Below are 20,727 nucleotides of genomic sequence, written 5' to 3' on the forward strand. Positions count from 1 at the left end.
AACCTCTCCAGGCATCAAGAGAAGGGAAGGAGAGACTTAAGGGCACAGATTTGCTTCTCTCTCAATGTGTAATTAATTAGTTCCTTTGATGAGTTTATGAATTTAAATATTCTCACACTTGTCTTTAGGTTCCCTACACAGGGAATAAAAGAACATTAACGTTCTACATAATGAAGTACTCATTGCAAATTAATTCATTAACTTTAAAAAACTCTGTCCCCACCTAACAGAAGCTTTGTTAAAAACCTCAAACGAGTCACTGTGTACAATACAGCACAGAAAGAGCAGCTTTTGTCCTCACCCCATTTTTAGTGTCTGGGAAATGCAGAATTTCAGAAACTGCAGTATAATAGCTGGAAAGGGGAATTCATTATGCTCATAATGTGAATATCCTGTTGACCTTTTCAGTCACCTTAACAGGTGACAGAGATCTCAGTGCTTCAGCTCCTTGCACCTGGCTGTACCAAGCACATCAAGGGCTTCCCCCTGCCTCACCCAGTGCAACAATCTAATTTAATTAAATTAAATGCCCATGCTGACCTCCTCAGCCAGAGGAGGAACCCCGAACCATCCAGCTGACAAGAGATCCAAAATTTCACTAAGATTTGTTGCAAAGATGGATCTCCAAATCTTGGTCAACTGGCTTCAAGACAGGGAATCAGAGAATTGTTAAGGTTGGAAAAAACCTTGAAGATCATCCTTGTTCAACTCTCAGCCCAGCACCTCCATCATGTTCACCACTAAACCACATCCCCAAGTGCCACATCTGCACTTTTTCTGGAACACTTTCAGGGCTGGTGAGGTTGGTGAACAGGGCAGCCTGTTCCAAGGTTTTCCAACCATTTCAGTGAAGAAATGTTTCCTAACAGACAATCTAAACATCCCCTGATGCAACTTGAGCCCATTTCCTCTCATCTTGCCTTTTGTTACCTGGGAGAAAAGACCAACACCCAATAAAACAACAAAATTCAGCATAAATAAAAAGGGGGGAAAGAATCCTAAACTTATACATGGAGAAAGAGGCTCTCAGGATATCATTTCTGTTGAGAAGCAAGATCATGCAGTTGTGGTTCACACATTCATGAATCTCCCAAATCAATGTTCAGCAACAATCAAAAAAGGAAATAATAAATTGTGCATTAGCCCATGATTGCAAGGAAAGTAATATAAAACAAAATAAAGAGCACCATTAGGTCATCACATGAACACATGGATCAGCTTTCAAAAAGTGTATATAGCCTTCCTCAAACAGACAGAAATGAGAGTTCAAAAGGGACAAGGCTGACACTGGAACAGTTCCCATAACAGGGACAACCAAACCCTCAACACTTAGAAATCCCAGCCTGCTGTGACAATGCCCTGGGAAAATGCATCAAATCACTGCAGGAACCATGTTTGGAAGATGTCTTGTTACCTCTCCCATGCAATTAAAAACCTGGGAACACAAGGCCACCACTAATGCAAAGCTGCTAAAAAGTAATTTAGCTGTGACTCTTCTTGCTATGGCATGTTGTAAAGAGCTGACAGGAAGAATGGAGAATTTTATCCCACTAAGGATGAGTAAAAGTGCCTAGAACCAGAGAAACCATATTCAGCCCTGGAAGCTCCTAAGCTAATAGTTAGAGGCCTAGAGGAAAACAGAAGTTAGTGCACAAATTTTCCTGTATTATCCCATTGGAATCTGTTCTTAGCCACTGTCACAGTCAGGATATTGGCTGGAGGGTCACTGATGTCATGTACTCATGGTTTTGCCTCCTTTAATCTGGAAAAACACCCAGCACTTTTCCCTGTGAGGCAGCACACCATCAACACACCTCAGCAATTCAGACTGATGACTTGGTTTACTTTCCAATTGGATAAATGTGTATCATCAAAAACATCAGTAATTTATCCCTTCTGCAGCATGTCCTGATTACAAACAGTGCAAAAGGAAACAATTCCAGCAGCAAATGAAAGACATGGAAGTAAAAATTGCCCTACTAAAGACATTGCTTTTAAGAGACGAACGTATTTTGATCATGATTGTAAATGTGGTTGGTCTTCAAAAGAAAAAGCTACCACAGTATCCTATGATTAAAAGTCTTGTCATAGTTGCCATTGATTTTCCAGCTCTTTACTGTTCTTCCCATCAGGCTCTCTCCTCCTCTTTGGAAACTTTAGCATTTGTAAAGTTAAAAGCAATACATAAAAATAAAGTAGCAACTAAATTTTCGATATACTTAGCATCCCTAATAACACTTTCAAAGGACAGAGAGTACACAGCACCCACAGATACCAAAGTTCCAACAAAGCAGGAATGGATCCTACTCCTTTATCATCACTAAATGAGGAAAAGTTGAATTGCTTCAGCTACACAATCTTTCAGAGAAGCAGGAGGTAGTAATAAGATTAAAATGGTGTTCAAAGATTTTGTTCATCTGTGGTCCCATAAGAGCTGGATGCAGGTAAAGAGAGGCCAAAATCCAAATCCCAAATCCCACAAGTGTTCAGTGTCCACACATGAAGTGTGTTATCTTCACCTCCTACAGAATAGTTGGGGTTTATGTTATTTCAGCAGAAAAGCTCCTACACAAGTGCAGCTTCAGAGCATTTTGGACACTGGGCAAAGGAAGGAAATTTTCCATATATTTGTGTGCTTATATATCTATATATCAATATTTACTATGAAATCTCACTTGCTATCAAGGGGAATTCCTCAGAGTCTCAATTCCCTGGCACCTCTGTTTTCACAATGTCAGGGTGGGCTCTCCCTTCACTATCAGCATTTTCCACAAGCTCTAAACTGAACTGCAGTGTAGCAACACTGGGGAGTTTGTGCAGTAAAGTTCTAAAATATTTTTAAAGTATCTTTATATTTTACATTAGGGAGGTTTCAAAACCAAAATCTTTCAATCATTACTAACAACTACTATAATTTTTGTCTAAATGCATTTGCAAGGTAACTCACAGAAATCATTCCTATTCAACCTGAATAAGCTCTGCATGTAATTTTGTTGTATTCTTCTGTACTGAAAGATTACTTATAAAGGTAATGCAGACCTGCAAGTGGATCCTGGGAAAAAATCCAAATAAAAGAGAGTTTTTAATACAGGATTATCTTGTTTTATCAAGGTAATTTAATCAGTGCAAACATATGAGACAAAGGAAAAAATACAGAGTAGAGTAATTACTCCAGAAAGACTGTGTGTTTATTATAAAAAGGAAATCCTTATTACAAGTATCTGGTACTTGTAATTCCAAATAATTCTAATAGAAGCGAACACTGTGGCTTCCTTTTATTCAAAATAAGTTTAAACACATGGCACTTTCTCTGCAGTACAAATATTAGGGGGATTCTGCCTTAAATTTCAATCTGTCCCTTTAGGCAAAACTGCACTCAGCAATTATTCAGAATTCTGCAAACCTGGATAATTAAATAATCAATTCAATGCTAATTTTCTTTAAACCCCACTGATGTTTGTGAATTATTTTTCCTTATCCCCATAAGGTAAGGATTCAAAGAGACACCTCAAAACCACTGTCAAAAATATTTTAAAAGACAGCAGGGCAAGGTCTCATGATGGGGAAGCTGGGCCAGACTCTCATGCCCACAGCTCTCTCAAAACTTCACCCTTCAATCTGCAGAGCTCAGCCCAGGGCTGACTTTGCTTTACAAGACACAAATACTCAAACATGCAGCCACATCCCAAATCAGTTTAATACACCGGGCACAGCAATTAGCAAAGTGTTTCCAGCAGCACATAAACCCTCCTAAGCAAGGAGAAATGAAAAACTCACCATCACTGAGATCCTGCAGAAGGTTTTCTTGGCAAGAAAAGTCCAGCTTCACTTTAATGTTTACAACAAATGTTGCAATCTTTCCAGGTTTTAGAGGAAACTGGCAGAGGGTGTCTTCTAGATTCCAACTCAAGAAATCTCCATACAGCTTCTCTGTAGCAAAATAAGTAAATATTTGATAAGCATAAGCCCTGCATTAAGGAAGTTTCAGTTTTGAACTGCTGTAGAGAGTACTAACCAATCTGTCATGTCCTGTTTAAAAGCTAAAATATTCAGAATTAATGTATTAAAATTAATGTAGCACTAGAAAGACAGAGAAGTTACTGGGTACTGACACTGACCTGGAATCACACAGATCACAGAGCTCAAAATATGAATTTAAGTGAAGAAGATCTCTACCAGAAAGAAAAAAAAAAAAAAAAAAAAAAAACAAACCCTGCACAATAGGCAGCATTAAATATAAACTTTAAATATAGCCTGCAGGGGTTCTAAATGTTCATGTAGTTTGGAATCCTACACAGTTCAGCTCAGGAGGTGTCACATGAATGCAGAGCACTTTTCATCAAAATAACCCAAACATAATCAGCTGAAATTCTGAAACAGCTGTAACATCATTCTTCAGTTATTTACTGAGCAATAGAGAAGGCTAAGAAGGGTACTGGCCTTCATCCTTTTATAAAGTCCTTTCTTAAAGCTCAGAAGCAGCCTTTTATAAAGCCCAATCATTAAGGATGCCAGACAGGGTTAGTCAGTGACAAAAGAAAATTTGTTTAATACATTATTTGCCATTTGTCCACTTGATATAGGGGACAAATTAATTGTTAAGTAATTAATGTAATTATTAAGTTCTTCCTCATGCCAGAACATTATACAAGGGAGGGAAAACCCCAGAATTTACTGTTCATCCACACTGGGTCTTCAGTTCTGGCCAGGGTCAACCCACCCCATCCATAAATTCATCCCTATATGCAGGACAGCCAATGATAAATACTACAAGAAAGTCTATTGGTAGAATAAATAATCATGATGTTTGGCTGGGAGAGCCCTAAAAATATGTTTAGTGATGTATTATAGAAATGCATGTTATCTCCAATGTATACTGGGGAGTTCTTCTAAAAGCTGATTTAAACACATTTTGAGCACAGCTGTGCATAACAGGGACCACTGAAAGTCACACAGTTCATCTCTACATCCTCCCAGGCTGCTTGGTAAGAGCAAGGTAATTAAAATCTGCTGTGATTTCAGAACCTTTCCAAAACTACCCTCTAAGATCCACATGTGAGGGAACAGGGTGGGCAGACTGCCTCAACTACCACAACCTGGAATAAAGGATCTTTCAAAAGCAGCAATCAGAATTCCAGATTATGTCCAAATCATGTTGATTTGCACAGGAACCTTTGGTTTCCTTTTCTAAGAAAAGGAGAAAACAAAGAGAATATTTTTTCCATTAACTTCCACCTAAACAATAAAAGCTTTGCCTGAAAGATACTCTTCTCACAGAGCACCAGATGTTGTCTTGTGTCTTTCCCCACCAAATCAATAGTACAGATTTCTTTATAAAAAAATAAAGACAAGGTAAAAATAAAAAATCCTCCCAACAAATTATTTCCTTAATCTCACTTCCACCTCACCTAATGATTTAGCAGGAACCATATCACCACTCTGATCATTTTCTTCTACTTTCATGAAAAAAAGTTAGTAAGTATGACACTCTCTATCCCCTTTTCCTGTAAAGTAAAATTCAATATGCTTAAGGAGTGTTTTTCCCTCAGTGTAAACAAAGAAGGACATATCCCAAGCAGTGGAGCACCAAACTCTTTCCAAAATGTGTTTTCATTAAGAGATCTATTTGAAGACATTACAAGGGAAAAGATCTTTGAAGTAAGAACAGCCCTTGCAGATACTTTCTAATTAACACCAGTAATTACAACACAAGATCTAAATGCTGGAGCTAAAATCTAAGCTGTAGATGTGGAGAAACAGCTAATTTATATTTATCTGACACTTGGTTATAGTTTAACAATGTTGACCTTGTTCAGTAATCAGCATTACAGTGAATTTTATTCGGGGTTCAGACTTCTCAGTTCAGTGGAAGGCTGACCTGGGGCAAGCCTGCATTCAGCTCTTTCTCAAGCCAAAAATTTGTGTTTAGCACACAAGTTACAAGCAACTGTTATCAGGAGTTGTAAATAACAACCTGTTTCATTTTACTGGGTGCTAAATCACTAAAATCCTAACAAATATCACATAAAAGCTTACCCAGAAACTAACTTTGGCTCATCCTAGACCACCCTAACTTTTAGCAGCTTTTAAAGAAAAAGTCCACACTGATATTTTGCATAGAGAAAAGATAAAGTCTTCTGCCAACAGAAGAACCTCAGTTCTTTTCAATCTTAAATCCCCTGGTAGATCTGGCTTTTTGCTATAGTTTATTTTATAAACTCAAAATAACTATCAGTTCTAAATGCACAGGCATTGCCATTCACGCATTTTAACTTCTCCTAGACCTGGTGGATAGAAATGAACCTGCAGGACTTGTTATGCTCTTTCCAATGAGATAACACATTTAGGAAGGAAAGAAGTTATTATAGTACAGAAGCAATTGTGTTCGGAGCAGAGTGAGAATATGTGAGAGGAACAACTCTGCAGACACCAAAGGTCAGTGGAGAAGGAGGGGCAGGAGATGCTCCAGGTGCCAGAGCTGAGATTCCCCTGCAGCCCAGGGAAGGACTCCTCTCCCTGAACAGCAGCAGGAACAACGTGGGATGAAGTGAGAGCAACCCCCAAACCCCCTCCTGGAAAACCTGGGAAAGAGGGAGTGGTGGGAAGAGGTGTTTTCAATATATATTTTACTTTCAATATATATTTTATATAAATTTTATCTTTTCTAATTGATTTTCATATATTTAAATATCTATTTTCAATATATATTTTACACTTCTTATTATCCTGTCCAATTTTGTTAGCAATAAAATTAAATTAATATCCCCAAGGTGAGTCTGTTTTGCCTGTGACAGTGATCACTGAGTGATCTCTCCTGGTCCTTAACCCATGAGACTTCCATTGTATTTTCTTCTCCCTGGCCATTTGTGGAGCGGAGTGACAGAGCAGCTTTGATGGTGTCTGGCATCCAGCCAGGGCCAACCCACCCCAATAACCCAACTCCAATTTGAATGAATTTACCAAGTTTTCTTTATCAAAAATGGAAATAGATCTAGTCCTGGATATTCACATCTCTTCCTGAACCTCAGAGGAGATTTTTCATTTGTGCTCTGGCAAATGTGTTCAAAGGCCATGGGAAGAATGCAGCTGGACAGGTGAGCCTGATTCTCTACATTTAAATTGCTGAGCTCTGTCACTGCTAGGAAAGATGAGTGAGGATTTGGCTTCATCCAGGTTCATTCCATGTGTGTAGCTGAGCTCACCACTTGTGCTAAGATTGCCAAGTGGGCTCTTCTCAAGTCTCAACTTTGAAAACACCTGGGTTATATTTACCCCTCAGTGGATCAAATTGTTGGTTTATCACAGCATTTGGACTGCACTCCCTTATCTGAGACACAACAAGCCTCTAAAAAAAGCTGACTGCAGCCAAAGGGAAAGCATCCAGCTCTGCACAGGTCATCTTTCCAAAAAAAGGATTAAACTGTCTGACCTGGTGAGGGACAGTGCAAGGTGACACAGAGCTGACCCTGGCAGCAGGGACATGTGATGTCCAACCTACAGATGGCCCAGCCTGGCTCAGGGGTGCAGTGAGACACTAAAAGCCATGACAGACATGTCTGCTGTGGCAGCATGACAAGTCCCTCTTGCTGATGTGCCTCAGGATCTGTTCTGTAACACAGAGCTGCTGAAGGACTCAGAACCCTGGGATGTCCTTCATCAACTGCACAGGGGGAGCTGCAAACTCTTGTTTATCTGAGGGCCAGAGTGGAAAACCCACAGAGCAGCCCCTGATGGTGACAGAAGAGAGGTAAAGGAAGGGAAGTGTGAAATTCTTACCTCCAGAGGTTCTCATTGACATGACACCACCCACAACAATGCCAGAGGAGTTGGATTCCTCAAGGACAGTGACTGGCTATAAATCCAACATCAGTAAAAAAGAGAATGTTTGCCATTTACAGCACTCATCTTTGTGCTAAAAGCTGTGGCTCCAGAAACAGAAAGTAGGGAAATGGGTCAGGCAGGCAGCAGCTGCAAGAGATTCACAACTGCCAAGACAAAAAGAACCAAAGGAAATTGGGTGTAACAAAAGATGACTGAAAGCTCTTTGTGTTTGGCTGGAATTGGCCAAAGCTTCTCATGGGCTCCTGAGCTGACTGGCAAGCTGTGGTCAGGCAAATGAAGGTGACCACCAGCTCTCAAGGACACCTTGAGCACTTTGCACAGGCACATTTCAATACAGAACAACCAAGGGAAAACTTCTTAACACACCATGGACACCTGCACATGCTGTCAACTTGATGTGGAACACCAGGAGTTTGTGTGGCTGTTAGAGATGGTTTAATGCCCTGTTCCCAGGAGTTCCATGCATGTATTCACTGACCAAAGGGAGCTGCTGACATTACAAACCTTTGGTTCCCTGTTGGCCACCAGAATCCCATCTCACTGGACTGTCAGCCCAGCCTCATGCATTTGTATCAATTTAACTCAAATGGAAGAGAGCCCATGAAAAAAGGCAAAGGTCCATCCCCAACCCAAGAAAGATCTGTTGGAAAAAGTCCTGAGGGAGCCACTGAGTTGATCACAGCACCTCTGCTATGAAGACTGAGAGAGCTGGGGTTGTTCATCCTGGGGAAGAGAAGGCTCTGGGTGGATCTTAAAGCCCTGTCCAGTGCCTAAAGGAGCTCCACGAGAGCTGGAGATGGACTTTGGACAGAGCTTGTAGTGACAGAACAAGGGGGAATGGCTTCAAACTGACAGAGGACAAGTTTAGCTTAAGTATTGAGAGGAAATTCTTTACTGTGAGGGTGGTGAGGCCCTGGCACAGGCTTCCCAGAGAAGCTGTGACTGCCCCATACCTGGAAATGTTCCAGGCCAGGCTGGATGGGGCTCTGAGCAATCTGGAATAGTGGAAGGTGTCCCTGCCCATGGCAGGAGAACTGAAGTCCAAGGTCTCTAAGGTCCCTTCCCACCCAAACCATTCAGTGACTGATTCTATGATACTCGGCAATACTTCCACACAATCACATTTGAAATAACATAATTATTGTATGCTTCATGTGGACTATTAGTTCTTCTAATTTGCCTTTTCCAGTGCTTTACATTGTTTCCACAGCAGTCATTTAAAAAGTCACACTTAAGTTTCTTTTTTTCCTCCAAGAACACAGTTCATCTCAAGCACACAGCTCCAAATACAGGGGTGCATTTCACTTCTGTGAGACAATGCAAGAAACTGAACATTCTGCTTGACAGGACCCTGGATCACCTTAAGTTCTGCTCTCAAAAGAAGGTTAAGATGATTTCCAGAGGTCCCTGCCCACACAGACATTTCTGATTGCATGATTCTGATGGCACAGTTCTCACACTGTCAGAACAAATATCATTCAGTGCCTCTCAAAATTTACTTCTGTTTTTCTGAGAGAGGGACTTAAGTTGCATTTTTTGAGTATGCATGCTTATAGTTTACTCATCAGAAATTTTCCTTTTTCTGATAGTTATCATGCCTAATAAGATTAAAGACACTGTGTGGTGGTTTGACCAGGAAGAAGTGGGAATTCTGGGAAGCTGTGGTCAAACCAATGAAGGTTCTGAGTTTGAGACTGGCACCTGGTGTAGCCAGTGGGGTTTGGACACACCTCCGAGAATACACAGGGGTTAAAAAGCAGGGCTCTGGCCCTGGGAGGTCCTCTTGGGACGTCGAGGAGAAGAGGTCAGATCACCCTCCCCTGTCCAGCCGCTGCTGCTGGGCGGGGGAGGGGCAGCCACGTGGTAGGCCCTGGGCCTGGACAGAGATGGGAGGTGAGGAGGCCCTCGAGGATGGAAGGGTGGAAGATCCCAGGGAGTCAGCCCTCGGGCAGCCATCGCCCCCCCAGGAGGGAGAGAGGAGAGCCGGCGACACCGAATGTGATAGCAGCCGGCCCAGGAGGAGAGGGGGGGGGGAAGAGTGCCCGGCCGGAGCAGCAGCGTGTGTGGGAGTGCTGCAGCTCCGGGACAGACAGAGACTGAAAGTTTTAACCCTTTTCTTTCATGATTGGGGCCTTGCAAAAATGCTAATCCTCCTCGAAGCTGAATAAGAAGGGAGATAAGAGATGAGATGAGACAAGGACCTGGCCTGAAGAACGTGGAGATGATTGAATGGGGAGAGATGATTTGGAGTGGCCTTTTGGCTGGACTTTTCTTGTGGCCATGGACTCAGTTTGTTCCTGTGACACAGAGACTGCACTTAGGGGGAGGCAGTGCCTCAGAACCAGGAGGGTTCATCGTGGGGACCCCTCGGCCCCAGGGGGTTGGAAAAATATGGGGGGACAGATGTCCCAAAGCAGAGACTGTGCCTTTTTGGAGTGAGACAAGGCATCCTTGAAAGACAACCCTAAAAGCAGCTCTGGTCCATGCACGGTGGTGAGAGCACTGGGCATGGAAGGAAGATGTCACAAGCGGCAAAAGGACTTTTTTCCAGGCGGTGCCGAAGTGACAGGGAAGCACACGAGGTTTCAGTGTGTTTCCAGGGGAAGCCTATGGAACAAGAAGGACTCCTCTCCTCTTCATGAACTGAAGTTTGAGTATACTAAAGTGTGGTGCCAGGCTGAGCAGTTGGTGATTTGGGAGAATGTATCGGATTGGGAAAGTCAGGTAGTGGGGAGGAGGAAAGTGGTTTTTGAAAGGTTTTCAATTTTTTTTCTTTTCCTTATAGTTTTTCCCTATTTTCCTGTAGTTTAGGTAATAAAGTGTTCTTTATGTTTAAGCTGGAGCCTGTTTTGCTTATTCCTGGTCACATCTCACAGCAGACACCAGGGTGAGGGCAATTTCATGGGGGCACTGGCTCTGTGCCAGGCTCAAACCATGACACACTGTCAGATACACAAAGGGGCTTCACTGCAAACATCTTTGATAGAGAAAGAAAATACAGGATGAAATAAAATTAAAAGTTTTACTGAACTTCAAGGTGAGTGTATCAACTATTCTCCTTTTCCCCCACTGCCTTTAACAAAAGTTGTCATGGAGAGATGGTGGTTTTAAAGCTGGCATGAGTCTCTTTTTCAGCATTGTGAACCCATTAACTGTGTAATGTTATGTAGAAAAATTCTGATTAACATGTGACTCACAGGCCCATATATTCCACTATTTAATACATCAATTTCTCCATTTCACCTGAGTGCTGTACTTGGCCTCTCCATTCCATACATGCAGCCCCTGGCCCAGGAGGAGCATGCTGGAATTTCTGAAATAAGAACTGTATGTCATCATAGGTTTCAGCTCCTAAAACTATTCCTGGTAACAAGTCTCAGACCAAAAGTCTATTCTGGGAAGATTGGCAACTCCTATTCTCTGAAGTTGTGGAGAAGGGGACACTCTGTTATAAAAAATCACAAGCTTGAATACTGAAATGAACAGAAATCACAAGGTATCACACTGCATTTTAATGCTTTGGCACTGACAGAATAAAACCTGCAATAAAATAAGGTATTTCTACTGTCAGTAAAGATTATGTGCTTGTCACCTGCAGTGCTTCTGTTAAGATAATTTTCATAACAATCCCTCAGAGGACAAACAAAAAAAAAAATGCATCACAAAACAAAAGCAGGATTCACCTATCAGACCACTTTTTAATACTAACATGGACAGAGCAATTCAAGAGAATTAAGTGTACACAGGGGATGTGCTGTATTTCATCCAGAGCTTCAATTATTCTTTTAACTCACAATAGCTTATTTTATTTATTGCCTTGTCTTTTTAAGTCTTCTCTCTATTTTTTTTCTTACTGCTCACTGAGTAAGATAGAAACAGGCTTATTTACTTCCACTCCCTCAAGTAGGACAACATTACTGCTAATAGTAATTTATTTAATGAACTAATCAGCATATTTAGACATAAGGAGAAAATAATTTAGACCCAAGATTCTTCCTCATTACAAGTAATTGCCTCAGGATTTTTCCCCAAGTAACACTGAAATTAAATTTAGGTTTCCAAAAAGCAGATGACCCTTTAGCACAGGGATGGTTCAACAATTTCCTTCATCTTTCTACATTTTCTTACATTCTCTTTCATTCCTATATTCCTACAATAAAATCAAAATTATTTCAGCTCTGTAATGGGAACTATGATATTTATTCTAAACTGACCTAAAAGAAGTATAACACAAATAATCTCCCTTTCAACAGAGAAGAAGTAAGCATGAATATTTCTCAATATAAATCAGTATACACACCCTTGGTGTTGACTGTTTTTGCTGTCACCTCCAGTTTCTCCAAAGGCTCTGCTCCAATATTTTCTAATTTAATGATGAGCTGCTGGGTCTCTCCATTGTACAGTTGGACAGACACATTAGTGGAGATTTCATCCCCTGAAGAAGGCTGAAGTGTATGAGCAGACCTACAAAATGTGACAAACAAATTATTATGATGAAAATGTTAAAAGCCTGTCCTGGTTACTCTGTTCACTATTTTTTGGAAGACTCAGAAACTATTGCTGAAGACACCAAATAACATTTTCCATTCCCATTTTTAAAACCATTGAGGACCAAAATTAATAATTTATGCATAAGACAAGTCAAATTTTAAGCAATACAGAATGCATATTCTAACTCTGAAAGCTTGTTAAAATACCTGCAAAAACTGTAAGGAAGGGGAAAGGAAAAACAAAATCAAGAGCAGGTTGTTGTATTTGTGGGGTTCCCAGACGAAGGGAGGAATGATGAATCTGACTCCATGTTCTTAGAAGGCTGATTTATTATTGTATGATACTATATTATATTAAAGAAAACTAAACTAAACTGTACTAAAGAATACAGAAAGGATACAGACAGAAGACTAAAAGATAAAGACTCGTGACTCTTTCCAGAGTCTGACACAGCTTGGCTGTGATTGGCCATTAAATTGAAACAATTCACATGAAGCCAATCAATCACCTGTGGGTAAACAATGCCCAAACACATTCCAAAGCAGCAAAACACAGGAGAAGCAAATCACATAATTATTGTTATCCTTTTTCTCTGAGGCTTCTCAGCTTCCCAGGCAGGAGAGAAATCCTGGGCAAGGGATTTTTCCAGAAAACATGATGGTGACAGCAGGTCACTACAAGGAGCAGGTTTATGGACAGTGCAGGGCAGAAACCTCACAGCAGTGGATCCAACGGAAAAATTCCCAGAGTGAAAGGTGGAACAGTGCCTAGAGATGAACTCTTTGGAGCAGGAATGAGGGAAGGAGGCTGCAGAACAAGACAGATGGGCAGAGGTTCCATTCCTGACGGCACTTTCTGTGCTGATGCAGAGTGATCAGAAGGCATCGAGGATACAAAGACAGAAGTCACTGAGATTAATGACCAATAATCCCACTTCTTTTTGCAGGTATTCCTGCCATCCTTCCCTTTGATCCTGTCCTTCCCTACCACAAGACAAGCAGCCTCCACAAACAGGAGCAGATTTCAGTCTTTCAGAACAGATCTGTGACAAGGACTTCAACCAAGTATTTTTTGATCATTCAGAATGTGCTGTCATGTACTGTTCGCATTTCAGGGCTCTGGAATTTGAGCATGTGGAGTGAAAGGGAAGAAGGAATTTCTTTATTCCCCCTCATACTGAGACAAAAATATTATGGAATTGCATACTAAAAAGGAAAAATTGTTTTCAGTGACTGTATAAATGTACATGTACTTATTAGTGATTCTTCTTCTATATCTTTTTCTCTCTTATTTCTTTCTTTCTTCTGTGATAATTGAGTTAACAGTCATGCCTGGACTAGATTTTTAAGATATAAACAGTGAATTCTTGGCTTGATACATCCCTCTTTGCCCAAAACCAAAGTTTTGAGCACATAAAACATTGCAAAATTATTTCTGCATGTTTCTGTGAAATTCCATGGTTTCAAGCAGTAAAACAAAAACCTCAGTTTTGTATTCTAAAGCAAATAATGCAGATTTAGATTATGTCCTGTTTTACTCAAGCACAGATGATGCACTCAGGTGGAAAAGCTTTTATTCAGCATGTGACTAACAGTTAAATACAACCTAATAAAATCATCATTTAATTTAATTTTTCACCTTGGAAGGGAGGTGCTGATCTGCAGCCTTGGCAAAGCTGGAATGACTTCAACAGTGCAGCCATTGGTCTTCACTCCTGGCAGATTGTCCAGAAGGCAATCACTGAAGACTCCAAAAACTGAAGTATGATAACCTGAGTTTTAGAAGAAAACACCAGTTATGTTGTGAATTATACTGTTTTCTGGCAGGTCTAAAAGTACCCAAACCACCACCTTCTCCACAGGAAAATCTTCTCAGGACAGATAATATCTACAGGATTTCAAACCCCTGAAACAACATTTATAAGTACCTGACAATGTACAAACGACACATGGTCACCTCTGCATCTGTGGCATGTAAAATAAAATAAACTGTAAAGAGCCTCTGATTTCTACAATGCATTAGAAACTTCTGCAGAATTCTTTACAAGATCAACATCACAAGTCATAGCATGGACACCATTTTATACCTGTCACCAAATTCCCTGGGGCACATAAAACATGTCAACCTTCAACACACATTCCTTATTTCCTCAGAAAAATGTTTACAGGAAAGAATCTCAACTACATCCAGAAGGATAAAAGAATCCTAAAGGAAATTATTAATGGAAAAAAATACGCATGCATAAACACAAACACCTGCCATGAAAGACTACAACTTCTGAAAGTTCAATTTAGTAGAAAAATACCTCTCCACTGATTCCTTACCAGGCAATATTTATGAGTTATATCTGAAGGAAAATTTGATACATTGACAAACAAAAAGCTGCCAAGTACAGAAATCAACTCCTCTACTTGCAATACATTTTTAGTATGTGGAACTCAAAAGGAGACAACTACAGTACAAATGTTCTGAATGCTTTGATGCTATTTACTGAAATAGTTTCTGAGAAAAAAAATCACATGAAAAATTGTTTTATGAGCAGACACAAAAGCACTTAAGAAAAACTCAGTGAAAACAGTTTCTTCAAGTTAAAAGCCATCCTCTTTTACAGCTTAGCTTTACCAAAATTGTTCTTATCCTGTATCCTAACTTTACATTCCAGGAGGACATATTTAAAAATGTGATTTGATAAGATGATTCACTCCTACTACATGCTGAATCCATCCTCTCCACATATGCCTCCTTTTCTAGGTCTGCTAGCCTTTTGTAAAAGCTCTTTAATTTCCTTCCTTACTACACACACAGTTTTATTTTGGCTTATTAATGAAATGATATCTTGACTGCAACAGGCCATACACCCTGGCTAAATTGTTTCCACGGAAGCAATCTGCAAAAATTTCTGTAATCTTACATGAACACGATTAATTAAGGGGAAAGAAAAAAACCTGCAAGATTATCTTCTGCATTCTTAAGAAAAAAGTTACAGTAATCCTCCTCAGAAGCTTTCCAAATGAAAGCATTAATAAAGGGGAGCTGGAGTTCATTATCCTCTTCCTCTCACACATGAGATACTCCAAGAATGTGCTCGTTACTGCTGCTGCAGCCAAGTGATTCATCAGGCTGTTTTTAATGAAGCCTGGTGCAGGGAACAGATTCCCTGTGTTCCTGTTTTCTTTTCCTGACTGAGGAGAATTCAGAGTGGTGAACGCACACGTGGCAAACAAAGCCATGCAAGCCACAGGGGTGTAAAACTCAGGTTGTTCTGCCAGCAAGGGTGAGTGGAGCCATCCCTTACCATTGACAGTGATCTGCCCTGTGGTTTGGGGAACTCCAACCAGAGTCACAGGATAGAGCCCAGATTCTGCAGGGAGGGAAAGGGCAGCAGGCAGAGACTCAAATTCTACTCCAGTTGTCAAGAGACCCTGAAAAAACACAATACACAGATAAATCCATTTATGATATACACTTACAATTTTTATGCTAGATACTTATATTTTAATCCCATGCTTTACATCAGCCAAACTTTTATGATTTATTCCAATTTACTCATAGCAGTTATTCTGGGGTTTGAGTTGCAGTGACTGCAGCGTGCATCCAAAATTACAGCAGGATTTGTATTCAACATGGAAATGTGTTCCAGGAACTGAGATGGGAATGAAAAACTAATAAAAATTTACATCCAAGCACAGTAAAAAAATCACAGATATCATCTGCATGGTGCTGTTTTGTACCTACATTTAATTGTACCTGTTGTGACTTTAACTTGAATATTTGATAGATAGTGGAAATCAAATCACTATCTAATCAATTTTTGATAGATAGTGGAAATCACAGATCTTGCTTAGCTTTACTTACATACCCAAAATATGTTTTCTAAGAGGAAAAAAAATTGTATTTACAGATAACAGGGCAAGTCTAGCTTAACCATCCAACCTAAATATTTCAGTGAGTTGGAATAATGCATTCATTTTGCTGAACTGATCCTCTCAAGCCTAAATGCCTGCAGTTACTCCCTTAGTGTCAGAGAAATCTTTTAGCATTCTAAATTTAAAACATGGGACAAAATGAGAAATGAAGCAGAAAAAAAAAATCATTGAAGAAATTTCTGAGCACAGCATTACTGTTCTTACTAGACTGGGGCTTTTCTTTAAGCTTGGTTAATGAATTGAAGATGCTTGAGCATAGAATGTGCTGTTAAAAGTAAACTTGATTTTGGAAAGCATATAAATCCAAGTTACCCATTGTTTTTCTATATACATATTTATTTTTGAGTAAGGATGCTACAAAGACCTCCATCAATAAAAGAAGTAAGAACAACTGGATTAAATCTTAACTCTGTGTGGATGCTTAATGAGAACTGAGAGCCCTGTTAAAGAGGAATGTACTTTTGTGAAGAGAGATTGAAAAACTCACAGTTTGAGCCACGGAAAAACACATAACATATCCAAAATCTGTAAAATCTCTGTTCTAGCAATTACTTCTTTGTAGACTTGACACTCTTGAGACAACACCTAATTCACCCAAAGCTGCTCTGGCTTTGTGGAAAGCTGCATTAGAGAACTCTGTCCTTGATGTTGCATAAAATTCCATTTCCATTGTACTTGAGTTGTAAATAAATACTCTGTCGCACCCTCATTTCTACTGAATTTTTGTTTTCCTCCCATTTCAGATGCAGACTTCAGTTGTCAGAAACCATCCCCAAAAACACAAGTAAAACCTTTGTCTTTCTGTATATTCAGCACCCATTGTATCAGAGCACTGAGATTCTTTGATTCCCACATTAATCCTTCCAGTGGGATTCACCCCACAGAAATGGGATGAACATTCTCTCTTTAACACTGATGTTGCCTCAATTTTCACCACAATTCTGCTGCTTTTACTTTGGCTGAACCAAACCTTAGAACAAAAAAAAGCTGGCCCCATACACTCTCCAGAACTCACTTTTAAAACTGGTACAGAAGGCTTTAAAACTTTATTTTCGTCTCAAAACCATTGATCTATCACTTGGCCTAATATTCAAATACATTTGAATTATTCAGGATTCATCTCAACTAAAAACTTTCATCCAAGGACTTCAAGTCCTGCAAAATCAGTGATTAAAACCCCCCAAACCCTCCAGTGGCTTGTTTACTATCAGCTGTAGCAAATGTAAATTAAAAAAAAACTGGCAGGGACCCCTAAATATTCTCTACTATGTAATGCAAACCTTGAAAACAAAGGAATTTTTTAGAGAACAAACACAACTGAAGTGCCAAAATACCTGCACTAAGCACACACTGCGCCTGGACTAGAAATTGAAGAGCTTCAAATGCACTAACACAAAATCAAGAAAGCAGCAGTCGATTCCTCCCCTTTCACAGTTCTACTGTTCAGTAAAACTTCCAAGTTTTGAAAAGTAAAGACATTAAGAAAACATTAAAACTCATAAAAATGGGGGGAAAACTCAATATAAAAATCAACTAGACTTCAGATTTCCAGACATAAATTGAAATCATGACACTTACCCTTAAAACTTAGGCCACATAAGCGATTTTTAAAAGACAGTCACACATCTTAGAATGTCTGAAAGATGATTTCAAGAGCACAATTTGCTGAATTGCACAATTCTGCAATATTTGCCCAACATTGCCCTCTGGTGCCTGAAGTTTTGCAGTTTAAGAGCCTAACCAAGGCTGAAGTACTCTCACATCCATTAACTAAAAAATTTCAGCCACACCACCAAAAGTAGGGAAATGTGTTAGATTTCTTTTCCTGAGAGTTATTACATTATTTCAAGTAGTAATATTTAGTAATCATTTAGTCACCACTTGGTAATCATTTCTCTTTCTGACCCTACACGAACAGATCATCCAAATCCAAGGTTTCCTCCAGGGAATATATGAGTCAGGCACACAAAAAACTGTTTTCTTTGTATTCTTATAAAACAATTTAAATTGTCTTGGAGAGAATGTATGCATGCTTTTATCACAGTATGTCTTTCAATCACTTCAAATCTCATTTCAGTTTTAGAGGAACAAAACAACTTGCATGTAAATGGCAGCATTTGGGGACGCTGTTAAAATAACAGGAGTATGTAACTGCTTTTTTTAGGCTTTACTTACCAATCCCAAATTGCAATCATTCTTTTTTTAAAGTAACACGACCTTCAAAGTTACTTTACAGCCTGAACATCCTTGTGTACCGTGTTGTCAAATACTTTACACAAAAACTGTCAAATATTTATTTTAAAGGAAATTTTCCCTACTATTTCTAATATGGTTATTTCAGGCAGACCTAGAAAAACACCAAACACAACCATTTTTATTCTTTTCCCCCCTTCACCTTTCTTGACTAAAACATTCTCCACTAAATGTAGTGCAGCAATAATTAAACATTCTCTCAAGACAGCAGAGACAGCAAAAGATGTGAACTCAGGAAAAAGCAGTTCATGGAAACAATTTAAACCATCATAAGCAAAGTTGTGGGACTGATGATACATTCAGATTTATCAAAATTTTAGATGCTCTTTTTAAACATCAACATAGAGCTCTTGACTAATAGCACAATTTTCAATTAAAAAAAAAAAGCAATGGCCATTCTTAAAGCATCATTAATCAAAATACCACACCTGGTTGTGTTCAAATAAATACAGGTCCCAAGCAGAAGGAGAAACATAGAATAAAAACTTAATTCTTGACTAATGACAAAGTATTGTAAATTATAATATTCTCATGGGATAGGAGGTAGCAAATTTTTTTGTTTCTTGATATTTATTTATTAAATACAGACAGATCTACTGTCTGTAGATCTTGTAGCTTTCTTGGAACCATGGCTGTATTTTCCACACTACAAACAGAGAAAATGCTTTCCCACAATACACAACATTACCTCAAAATTAATTTCTCAGCCTTTTTTTCTTTTTTTGCTTTTAATAGGAAACTTGATAAAAATATGAAAAAGAAATTAAAATCTTAGAGAACTTAACATCTTGCACTGGATCTTCACATGTATTTTAATACTAAATCTCCCCAGATTGCACAGTTTGCTGCTTTAAGCATTTGTCTCAAGATACAAATCCACAGGAGATTTCCCAGAATTTTTTTTATTGTTTTGGAAGGCCTGAAATGTGAAGATCATTTTTTCCTGCACAGAAAACTGCAGTTATGGCAGTAACATCAGAACAAACTGCAAAAGGGCTGGAGGCCATCACTGAGAGACCTGAACAAGGCTGTACAGAAATCAACATTCCTGGCAGAAAAGGTGAAGTGGTGGCACAAATGTGCAGCTGAACACCCCATCTCCAGCTGAGCTGCACCCCAGCACCAGCATGGCAAAAATATTCTGTCTAATCCATCCCAGCCAGCTCTGCTTAGGCTCATTTTTGTCTCTCATTCTGCTGATTTAAGGTACCTGCTGAGTTTTATTAAAGCATTTGTTCTGATCAACCCCAAGATCTCTCCTACTTCACTTTATTGCTCACACAATTGTGGGAGCTCATCACTTCCATGATTGAACATTTTCATTTGTCATTTTACAAACAGTACTGCACTTTCCATTGGACCAGCCCTCTAACCATATGGACAAAATAGAAACATGAAATAGAAAAAGACAGAAAATGAGCACAGAAATGGGGCAGGAATGAAGAATAGATACCTAATTAGAGTCCCAAAGCAGGAATACTCATGACTGGAAATTAATAGTAAAAACAACAAAAATGGGCCAAGATCCTTGAGAACAATAAAATAAAATAACAAAAGAAAATCAATTGTTCAGGGTTTATCATCAGAGCAACACTAATCAAAGTCTTGTGTCCACAGTCTCATATCAAGCCTAGAAATTCAATGCCTTTTACTTAAGCACACCTCAATTAACCTGCATGGACTCAGCATTAATACTTCAATTAATGAAAAAGCTCTGGAAGCCTTTCCATGGGGAATCATTCTCCTTAACAACCTGTGCTCAATGCTAACTTGTTTACCATCACAACAGAAATTCAACAAACAGAGACACAGTAGGAAAAGTACAATGGCAAAATCTTGGATTTCATGTAACATGAAATGAGTAATTTATCAGAACAACAAATCTAAATTGAGGGAAAGGGGGAAATTAAAAAAAAATAAAGACTGTAGATTTCAGTACAGTTATATATTGGTGAATGGTGGAGCATGGAAAGGACAAAGAAAAATTAAAGCAAGCAATGGAAAACTCAGAGATGACTGGAAATAAGCCTGAATGATCTTGCAAAGATGAGGTGCTGAGTCAGGCAGAAGGAAAAAAGTCGTGGGAAAAACAAGTTGAAACTGCCACTAAATGACAGAAAAGGACACACTTGCTATGAAACTGAGTCAGTGAGAGTAAATAATCTGAAAGAATTTGATAGGTGATGTGAAATCAGACAAGAAAAGAGTATGGGAA

General features: G+C 39.3%; 1 protein-coding gene across 5 annotated transcripts in view; it reads right to left on the minus strand.

Moving 5' to 3' along the window:
* TRAPPC9 (trafficking protein particle complex subunit 9) overlaps positions 1 to 20,727 on the minus strand; it is a 453,504-nt gene that overhangs the window by 380,913 nt on the left and 51,864 nt on the right. For all 5 annotated transcript variants that reach the window (XM_064706725.1, XM_064706726.1, XM_064706729.1 and 2 more), the window contains 4 exons: positions 15,629 to 15,755; positions 13,972 to 14,104; positions 12,143 to 12,306; positions 3,778 to 3,930 (listed from right to left, as the gene is read on the minus strand). In XM_064706725.1, coding sequence (XP_064562795.1) covers positions 3,778 to 3,930; positions 12,143 to 12,306; positions 13,972 to 14,104; positions 15,629 to 15,755 — 577 coding nt within the window. The remainder of the gene's footprint in view (positions 1 to 3,777; positions 3,931 to 12,142; positions 12,307 to 13,971; positions 14,105 to 15,628; positions 15,756 to 20,727) is intronic.

Source organism: Zonotrichia leucophrys, chromosome 2 (genome assembly GCF_028769735.1).
Source record: "Zonotrichia leucophrys gambelii isolate GWCS_2022_RI chromosome 2, RI_Zleu_2.0, whole genome shotgun sequence".
Lineage (NCBI taxonomy): Eukaryota > Metazoa > Chordata > Aves > Passeriformes > Passerellidae > Zonotrichia > Zonotrichia leucophrys.